A 10,739-nucleotide genomic window follows, 5' to 3' on the forward strand; every position below is an offset into this window, starting at 1 on the left:
GTGTAATAAATAATTGATAATTAATATATAATTAATTATCAAAAAATGGGCATAAGGCCTTGGGGCTCGGGCTCTAATAATTAAAATTAATTATTTTCGGATTTAATTAATTTGGAATTTAATTAATTTTTTTTTAATTATTATTACCAACATACTTATCCTTTCAGGTGAAGTCTGAAAAGTTCAGAAAAAATGCAGAGCAAAGCACCCCTCTAAAGAGATGTCTCCCAACAGTCACACCCCATTTTCATACTTGTTGCAAACATGCATAATCTCATTATATATACATCCATCTGCATGGCATTTAGAACACAGAAAATCAACATTCTTCTTCTACAATCATAAACATCATTTCTGAGAGAACCACACAAAAATTTAACCAGAAGTCAATTTTTCCAATGCTAGAATTCCTGACTTAGATCGTTGAATACTGGTGAAGCAGACATCCGAAGAACTACAAGCACTGAGTAGGGACGAAATTTCTGTTTCAAGGACATTGCAATACGCAAGCCTCGATCTTCAATTTCTCTGTTTAATATTATTTCATTGTTCATACTCTGTTCAATATTTATTAGTATTTATTATTTATTAGCATATATAATTTATCACAAATTGTTGACATATATCCAACACCCTCTTGCCTCTTCAATCCTCTTTTCTCTATTGCATTTCCAATAGCCACCATCTCTATCCTTCTTCCTCCGACCAAGACAAATCGATCTCTACCGCCTCTTCAATCATCTCTTGTCTATTGCCTCTTCAATCTTATCTCTTCTCACTTGCATCCACCATAGCCACCACATCTTCCCTATGGTCATTGGATCTCAGGTTTGAGACCACCAATGTCAGTGCGAGTTTGGAGTAAGGAGTTGGTAAATAGCTAAAGGAGTCGCCAATAGGGAAGTGAGGGATGTGTTGGTCGGGAAATTGGTCTTTCACCGCTGGGGATGGGAGGGATGCAGTGGTCGGATAATTGCTTAGGCTGGTCGTTTGACTTTTTCTGTTTGGATTAGTTTTGAGAAAATGCATACCAAACAAGGTTTTGAATTTAAAATTTTTAAATCAAAACAAGTGTTTTTAAAAAAAATTAAAATTTCGTTCTCAAGTTAGATACCAAACAAGCCCTAATAAATCCACAATAATTGATTAAGAGATGGGTAACTGTAATAGAATTGTGTATTTTTCTTTCCAACAGCTGACCACGAATAGATAGCAACATCTTCCATATGAACTTCCAGACCGGGCATATTATTAAGGAACCGGATCCTCAACGGATCCCAATAATTCAAGCCCAATGATCATTTGATCTGGGCTATTGAAATTTGATCCAACGGCTACAATTATTATAACTTTAGAGAGGCCCCTGTTTGTAGCCATTTGATCAAATTTCAACGGTCCCGATCATTTGATCTTTAGATTCAGATTATTGGGATCCAAAGGAGATCCGGTTCCATTATTAAGACCTAGATCAAAGAAAACAAAATAATAAGAAACATGCAAGATAAATAGAAGATTTAGTCTTAAAAAACTGAAGCAAGAGACTTCAACTAACCAAATCAAAATTATACAACAAAACAAGGAAAGGAAAGTCAACAAAATTAACTAAATCAAATACAAAAAAATATGCAACATGCACTATAGTTTTATGAAGTAAAGACCAAATAGACTAAAAGTAAGAAAAATTGTTTAAAATCACTAAACCAACAAACAAAATGAAAAGGGATTGACCCCAAACTCCAGCCAGCATAATTAAAGAAAAAAGGCTAAATCCCCAAAATGGTCCCTGAAATTTGCATTATTAGAATAAGATTATACCGTTTGGAAGCCCAATGGTTGCCAGAAATGGCCGGAAAATAGCCTCAAAGTTGACTGGTCGAGGGAAAACTAGAAAACTCACCGAAAACTGGGTAAATTTTAAACGTTCATAACTTCTTCAATACTCAACGAAATCAAGTGATTCAAACACAAAAATCATACTTCTCGACGAGACGAAGAGAATGGCACCTTTTTCGATAGCTAACTAGGCGTGGTTTGGCCGAAAAACGGCTCGAAAGTGGCTATCTTGGTCTCAAGTTAGCCACTTTTGAGCCGTTTTACAGCCAAACCAAGGCGAGTTAGCTATCAAAAAAGGTAAATTTTGAGCCGTTTTACAGCCAAACCAAGGCGAGTTAGCTATCAAAAAAGGTACCATTCTCTTCGTCTCATCGAGAAGTATGATATTTGTTTTAGAATCACTTGATTTCGTTGAGTATTGAAGAAGTTATGAACATTTAAAATTTACCCAGTTTCCGGCGAGTTTTCCAGTTTTCCCTCGAACCAGTCAACTTTGAGGCTATTTTCCGGCTATCTTCGGCAACCATTGGGTTTCTAAATAGGTATAATCTTATTCTACACTTTCCTATCTTCATTTTGATATATTATGGGTCGAATTTGGTTAAGAAACGATTGAGTTACAAACTTAGAAAATTGCCCAAACTTCTAGCCAAGAGCTCCAGGACACTTAGCGGAGTTTTTAACGAAATGACCAAAATGATGGATGGTGGACAATCTCAGGGACCCCTTCTATTGATTTGAAATCTCAGGGACCAAAGTGATGTGTTATGTAAATCTCAGGGACCATTTTGGCGATTTAGCCAAGAAAAAAAAAGTAAACTACGACAACCAACCCCTGATCCTATTAAACCCACCCCCAACCCCCAAAGAGTCCAAGTCAGCTTCCCAAGTCCCTTTTGAACCCCTTTGAAAACTAAAATAATTACAAAAGAAAATTATATTCCAATAATTATGGAGAAGATTTCAGATTAACCACATTAATTCTAACACCCCTAAAACTTGACGAGCTTGATCAAATGAGTTTGGAGCAAAGAACACCATGACAGGGCTAATGGAGAACTTTGGTAAGCAGGTCAACATGTTGGCTAATAAAAGAAATATAAAAAAACCTGATGACTATCAAGTGCCGCCTTTTTATGAATAAAATTATCAAGTTCAACATAGCAAGGGCAAGCATGATGAACATGATTAGAAGCAAGATAAATGGCACAAAGGTTACCATAATGAAGTGATAAAGGAAAAGACAACTGAACACCAAGCTCATGGAGAAGATAACAAATCCACGTAGGCTACCAATATTCTAATTCAGCACTGGAGCTAGATACCATCAGTTGCTTTTTGAGTACCAAGAGATGAGATTTGTTCCAAGATGAATTAAATAGCCAATGATAGGAGCGACGAGTTTCCGGATAACCCGCCTATCAGCGTCATAATAAGCAGATAATTGTGCAGAAGTAAGCTGATTACTCAAAGTAAGACCAAATTCCATAGTACCTTGACATAACGTAGAATCTGTTTAGCAGCAATCATTTAAGTAATACGAGGAGAAATCAAGAATTGAGCAACAATATTGACAACAAAAGATATGTCAGGGTGAGTTAAAGTAAGATACTAAAGGGATCAACGAACTCATGATAAGAAGTAGGAGAAGCAAGAAGGGACTCATCAGATGGCATGAAAACAATCTTGGTGATAAGCAGTATAGAAGCAGGCTTGTAGAAAACCATTTCAAACTTTTGGAGAAGATCATGAGCATACTTGAATTGAAGGATGTGGAACCTATTAGAATCATGAGTAACTTGTAAGCCCAAAAAATAACTGAGGGGACCAAATCTTTAATGTTAAACTTTTGAAGAAGTGCTGTAAATTGAGTGAGAAGTGCATATAAGCTGGCAATAATTACAAGGCCAAATCAGATAAATGATCATGTAGTCATAAGGTATTCGGAAAATAGCCCTTGTGCTAAAAAAACTCGGATTTAAACCCCTGTGGTGTACTCCGTTAGCAAATTTAGTCCAAAAGTGACTTTTCCGTTAACTATCTGTTAATATTTGTACTTTCACAACTTTATGTTTAAGAAGCATGGATAAGAAGAAGGTCTGTAATTTGTTAGCAAATTTAGAGGAAAACATCATCTCCCTAAAATCAGAGGAACCGAAAAGCCCTGCAATTTCCTAAAAATGCTAATACTTGGAAACAGGGAAGTGGAAACTAGCAACAATCCAAACAAAGAACAGACTAAATCTCTAATCACCCAGACATAGAAATTACAGAATTACCAAAACATGAAAGTTCTCCGAGGTGCGTCCAAACAGAAGTAAATTGGGGGAAAAATGTACAATGCTTTCAAGATTTTCATGAATTTAACAATTCACCTAAATCAAAATCTTAAGAAGCAGGAGCTTACATATGTATTAGGCTGACGAATGAGCTAGAGAAGTTGTTGTGCTTGAAATAAGTGGGGAGCAGAACCCGGGCGAACTCGGGCGGGTTCCAGACGATGAAGCTCTTCTTGTTCAAGCTCCACGACCCGATCTCGTCCGTCACGGAATCATCCACCATGTTGTATACCTTCAGCAGAAACGACGTCGGGCCACCACCCCCGCCGGCAATCGAGGAAGAAGAAGGTGCACACGTCAAAGTACAATTTTACCCATGTATTAACAGATAGTTAATGGAAAAATCACTTTTGGACTAAATTTGCTAACAGAGTACACCACAAGGGTTTAAATCCGAGTTTTTTTGCACATAGGCTATCTTCCGAACACCTTATGACCACAGAGATCATTTATCCTATTTGGCCATAATTACAATGTTGTCAACATTTAGTGACAAGAAAATAGTGTTGGAGGCATTATGGTCAATAAAACGAGAAGAATCTGCTTGACTCTACTGAAATTCAATATGGAGCAAAAAGGAACTGACTCGTTGAAATCAGGCACGTGGGGCTTGTTTAAGGCCATACAAAGATTTGAGATGAAGCATCTTAGAAAAACTCGTTTATACCTTGACCTAAAATTCGTGCATTGTTCTGATGGTATCCTAGTCCACCAGTTAAGCTACACCTTGAAGATGTTACCTTTTCAATATTTCCAGACCATCTATTCATTAGATTCAAATGAGATCCATGAAAAGATTGTGGAACCCGAAGTTTCATATCTAAGCTCAGTTAGTGGCGTGTTGTTCTTAGTTCATTGCATTAGACATTACAAAGCTCATTGTGCCTCACTAGGGCACATGCGAGAAATAGGGTTGAAAGTTCTTGTTGAGCATATTTGAAGTACATGCAGTTTTCCATCCATCGTTGAGTTCCTACAACGATCTATGAAGACAATGTTGCATTTATTGTCCAACGGGTCCACCATTTCAGCCCATATACATTCTTTATGTGTTGGTACATACGCTAAGTATCCAATGAGTCCATATACTTTAAAGACTCACTTTGCGATCCATTGCAGATTCAATTTGTCCCTATATTTATTTTATACGATGGTTATCCCTATTTAATAGCTCAACTAGAAATGCTCTAACTTCACCCTTGCTAATTGGATTAAACAAGAAATGATCAAATTTAGATCCTCAATTACTTCCCCAAAGAATTTTATTTTTCAATTGGAAGTCCTTAATGTTTTTGCAATCCAACAAATTGCCACCCAATCCAAGTATGCGATGGCTAATGTATCAAATTAAAAATAATTTTTATAAGGTAACAAATTAAGATGAACATAAGTAATGTAACAACAATAAAATAAAAAACAAAGAAAAAAGAAAATTTGAGTTATCGTTGCAGCCAAACAGAGGATTAGACGGACATAGCCGAGCCTGAGCCCGAGCATTTCAATCCAGGTAAATTCGATACAACTCTACAAAAAGCAGAGTGTTGGAGGAGAGAGAGAGAGAGAGAGAGAGGGAGCAGAGAGCAGAGAGCAGAGAGCAGACACGAGAAGAAAATGGGGGGAGGAATGGAAGCAAACAAGAACAAGTTCATAGAAGAGTGGGGATCCGTCAGAGAAAATCTCGAGCACAACTTCCGCTGGACTCGCCGCAACTTCGCCCTCGTTGGCATCTTCGGCATCGCCATCCCTATCTTGGTTTACAAGGGCATTGTCAGAGACTTCGTAACTCCCTCCCTCTCTCTCGCTCAATTATTTATGTTTATTTATTTAATTTTGGAAATTAATCCGGTGGATCCGTTTGGATTTTGCCTAATCGATCGCATTAGGTTTCCGGATCTCTTGATTTTTGATTCCTCAGTAACTCGCTTTAGCTGTTTTTTGGTTTAATTTTTATAATTTTCAGAGATTATTTGACTTTTAAGATATCATTTTTTCTCAAATTATGGAATGTTCAACATTTGGGTTTTGACCCAAATTGTGTTTTAGGAAAGAACAGATGCTTTGGGGTCGTAAAATTAGTGCAGAATCATCGTTTGTGAAGTGTTTGAACTAAACTCTTTTGGCATTTTTAGGGGTTTTGGCAAATTCCATAATTTTTCTTAAAAATTGGGTTGGGCATAAATAACCCTTTGTACTGGGAGTTAATTACAGACTGAGAATCCTTTCTTGCGAAAATCGTAAGAAAATGCGTAGGCTAGATTGGAAAATGGGTTTGAAATGTCCCTCGGTCACTCATCCATATTGGAGAGCTGCATCACTGTGGGTTTTAGAGCATTTCTTGGATTGTGCATTCTGTTGGAAAAATGCCAGTAATATTTCCTTGAGACTGTAACAATTAACATAGATGTTCGAAGAGGTGTCTCTATGGGTGGAAATCTTTTGGTAGGAAAAGGGATTGAAGGGACAATGTAATGTTGCCTGCCAGGGATCTTCTTATTCCTTATTAGTATTTTCTTTTGGGGGGGGAAGGGAGAGATGAAATATATAGGTTTTAGCTAACGTTTTTCTTAGTTTTCTATTTGATTCTTGTTTTGCATCGCGTTTCTTTTTCTTGTTAGTTGCTGTTGTATATTAGAAGGTATGGTCGTAGTATGCGAAGCAAGTTGTCCTTTCTGCATCAATGGTGTCATTATTTGCCGTTGTTAGAACCTGTTCGTTGGCAATCAGTTGCCAAATTATCGGATATCTTTTTTGTTGTAAAATCATGTCCTTTGTCCAACTTCTTTTCCTCCCCCAGCCTAGTGATTTCTTTTCTTGTTGCATACTTTATCCCACTTTATATTCATTGTTCGGACGCTTCTGATTTTCCATGTTCACAATATTCAGTTGTACTTATTGCAGAGATGAACACATGTAAGGATAAGGGCTTCAAAGTAGACAGATTTTTCATAAACTTGGAATACTGAAAGTTACTAGTAATATTGAAGACTTATTGTTTTGCAAGATAGGATTAGTCTTAAGCATTAATACTCTTACCCTCGTTTCGTTTATACAACCACAAAAACTTTGATTAGGTACTTATCAGCATACTTACCCCTAGTATTTTGTGTGGTTGCTATGGTTGATGATCACTCATTTATATTGCATCTTTATGTTTTTGGTTGGTTAATCATTTGAGCGAGCGCTCACACTATCACCGCACAAACAATTTTGACATTCCAGTCTTGCTGTCAACCGATTGACCAACATTTTGTGTTCTATGATGACAGCACATGCAAGATGAGGATGCAGGAAGACCATACAGGAAGTTTATATGAGTAGTCTGAGAATGTTTTGATAATAACTGTGGGACTAGTCATAGAACGTTTACGGGACCACAAGTATCCCTCTCCTGGTAGATGGAAAGTGTTTCATTTTCTTTGTTGATCTATGGATCATAATGTCATTCAATTTGTTAAACGTCTGCCCTTGGTGATATTTTCTCCAGTTCAGTTTATCTGAATGAATCCTTGGTTCCTCATTTATTTGTTACTTTTACCTTTCATTTATTCGGTTCGTCTGAATAAGAGATGCGATCATGTTTCGTGAGAAACGGAGGCATATGCATTGGATCGTAGCAGTTGTTGCCACATCGATGGTGTATACTTAGATGATTGATCATGTTATTTTCCATGTACATGGTTCAGTTCATTGTCAGAAAATAAGGCGAAATTTTTTCTGGCAGTAACCACCAAGCTTCTAGTAGCACAGTTCATGGTGTCGATCCAAAGAACAATTTAAAAAGTCCCAATTTGATCAAAACCAACTAGAAACTAAACGCATGAGCTTGAGCTTCGGAAGAACTGTAGGAGACAACCGTGCCGAACAAAAACAGCACCTACTCCTATTCCTCTTTCCTTTCTGCTCGAACCACGCTCGTAACCCCTGAAACAAGACGCTTGAATCCCCATGCATATTAGCAAATGCCAGTCTCAGAGTACTCGTCAAACTTCGGAAAGGCATGGAAATTGCACTGAAGGATTCTTTGGCGATAACGAGTAAAGGGGAACCGCTCTATGACTAGCAGTGGATTGCATGCTTGGACAAAAACAGGGAAACTGAAATGTGTGGTTTTCGGGTGGAATGGTATTGGAGATGGGTTCCGAGTGTTGGTTGGGACTCAAAAGTATTTAGAAGTGTCGAATGTGCAGCTAGTACGCCGCAGATTTGGGGAAACTGGCTGGGGAAAGAAACGGCCTTGAACTGTCGGATGAACAGCTTATCAAACAGGACCATAAAGTTTCCAAACTACATTCACAGACATTGAATTACACGAAAAGGAGCGATATCCTTGGAATTAGGGCAGCGGAACACATTTACATAAGCTAACAAGTCTTACTTGTCATCTACCCTGGCGTCATTTCACAAGCGCCTTCTATGACATTGAGCAACAGAAGTGAGATGAACAAAAGCAGACACGGAAACACGCTTACATCAACAAGGGAATTGTGCTCAAACAGGACAGAGAGTCTCTATGAATGGAAAGGCATTCTCCCATTCACACTCAGCTTTCTCATATGGAACTAGACACATGAGCTGCTTCAACGAACCATCCTTCAACCCGTAAGAGAATAACCTACCACAAACAAATAGCATCAGTTCTGATTCCTCCTGCCCTTCTGCTTCTGCTTCAACCATTCTCAAAACCGAAACACGAAACCATTCGCTGCCAACCCCATACATATCACAGAATTCCACTCTAAAGGTAGCAAGATTGACACGGTGCCTCAGCCGCCACCCCGAGTAATCCTCCTTCAACTCCAACACATCAAATTCCACATCCGAGGTCGTGTGCATTATCAACTGCAGATGGCCCCGAGACTCCCCAAAATACTGGATAGTGTTACACGTTAGGTATCGCGGCATGGGAATCGGGTTCAAGCACTCTTCGTCCACATCGAAACAAAGGGAAGTCTGCTCCTCACTGTACCAGTGAATTGCCCGCCTAAAAAACACAGGGGCACCGAAATGTGTTGCTTCTGGTGGATCAAATTTGATTAGAGACGGCTTCCAAGCGTTGTTCTGGGATTCATAAACACGAAGCGAATATACATCGTCAGCGCCATTCGAGCTCCTCAGTACACACACTATCTTGAAGTGGGGTGAATGAGTCGGATCAAAGGCCATATTCACACCCTCTGCGCAACCGACTTCATCGCTCGGAAGATTAATGGTCTTGAACTGCATGGTGATGGGATTACAAACAAAGATTCTAATCCCACAATCATCCTCACTAACAGAGGTAACAAAATCATGTGGGATACCAAAATCAAACGCTGTGTTCTTGAAATCGGGGTCGTCCGTAAGGTAGGCAGAGGAACACAAGAGCAACCCATTACAGGATTGAAGGATTTTGATGCGTGGAACACCCAGATAACTCAGATACGGAGGGGGATTCGCATCGAATTTGGGGTGATTCGAGTGTGTGAAAGAGACATATTGGAATTCTGGGGTGGGCAAGTAGTCAATGTTCAAGAGGAGGCCGGAGGGGGCCGGAGTACCTTGGCGGCGGACTTGGGCGGCGATGAATTGGGGGCAGGAGATGAGAGAGAACCAGTGGTTTGACACGCATTTGAAGCGGACGAGGGATTTTGTGGGCAGTCGGAGGAGGATTTGTGTGATTATGTCTTGGCTGTTGGCGACGGCTTCTCCGGGCGATGAGATTGCCATCTTCGTCCGATTCCTGAAAAGCAAGAAGTGAAATATGGCAGTGAGAAAAGAAGAATGAAGTTGCAAGGAAGGATAACATAGACTTCGACGAGGCTTTAAACTAGACCTGACAATTTCTGACACGACCCGATAACCCGACACGACACGACACGAAATTAACAGATGTTTGGGTCGACACGATAACGAATCGGGTCTTATCGGGTAACCCGATAAGCACCTGTTAAGATAACGGGTTGGGTCGGGTATACACGTGGGTAAACACGATACACGATAAGCAGAATATTATTTTTATAATTTTATAACCCTCAAAAAATACTGTAATAATTATATACATTAATTTTACAATTTTATACCCCTAAAAATTATAATAAATATATATATATATATATATATATATTAAATTAACTATAAAATTTATAATAATTATAATAATTATATATACTATAATAATTATACCCCCAAAATATTAAGTCTATCTATACTAATTTTATATATATATATATATATATATTAAATTTTATAAAAACTATAATAATTATTAATTAATAATTTAATATGCATGATCATGCATTGCATATTTGCATGATTTTGCATCCATTGAAATTTGATGCGTGAGGACTCATATGTGATTTGTTTCCATTCTCAAATTTCAATAATCAATTTCTTGCCATTGCCATTTGCCAACTTGCTGCCCTTTTTGAAAAAAAAAATGGAGGGAAAATGAAAATGTTAAGAAAAGTTGAAAATAAAACAAAAAAGTGAGGGAATTCAATTAGGGAAAGATGTTGGAGGGAAAAGTGAAAATGATAAGAAAAAGTTGAAAAGGAAACAAAAAAGAGAGGGAAAAATGAAAATCAATAG

At 38.2% G+C, this 10,739-nt stretch overlaps 2 protein-coding genes across 2 annotated transcripts; one reads left to right on the top strand and one right to left on the bottom strand.

The window, feature by feature from the left end:
- The first annotated feature begins 5,646 nt into the window (after positions 1–5,646).
- Positions 5,647–7,693, top strand: LOC137731601 (uncharacterized). The gene is made up of 2 exons (XM_068470757.2): positions 5,647–5,951; positions 7,439–7,693. Exons 1-2 carry the CDS (start codon positions 5,784–5,786, stop codon positions 7,484–7,486), a joined length of 216 nt encoding a protein of 71 aa, XP_068326858.1. The 5' UTR covers positions 5,647–5,783; the 3' UTR covers positions 7,487–7,693.
- A 744-nt stretch (positions 7,694–8,437) lies between these two features.
- On the bottom strand, positions 8,438–9,973 carry LOC137731600 (F-box protein At5g07610). The gene has a single exon (XM_068470756.2). The coding sequence runs from the start codon at positions 9,876–9,878 to the stop codon at positions 8,661–8,663; it is 1,218 nt and encodes a 405-aa protein (XP_068326857.2). The 5' UTR covers positions 9,879–9,973; the 3' UTR covers positions 8,438–8,660.
- Positions 9,974–10,739: the final 766 nt, after the last annotated feature.

This window comes from Pyrus communis, chromosome 16, assembly GCF_041283825.1.
Source record: "Pyrus communis isolate YQ-2024b chromosome 16, ASM4128382v1, whole genome shotgun sequence".
Lineage (NCBI taxonomy): Eukaryota > Viridiplantae > Streptophyta > Magnoliopsida > Rosales > Rosaceae > Pyrus > Pyrus communis.

Coding starts and splice junctions, on each gene's coding strand:
- LOC137731601 (XM_068470757.2), top strand. CDS start 5,784: ATGGGGGGAGGAATGGAAGCAAACAAGAACAAGTTCATAGAAGAGTGG. Junction 5,952..7,438: donor AGGGCATTGTCAGAGACTTC/GTAACTCCCTCC, acceptor CTATGATGACAG/CACATGCAAGATGAGGATGC.
- LOC137731600 (XM_068470756.2), bottom strand. CDS start 9,878: ATGGCAATCTCATCGCCCGGAGAAGCCGTCGCCAACAGCCAAGACATA.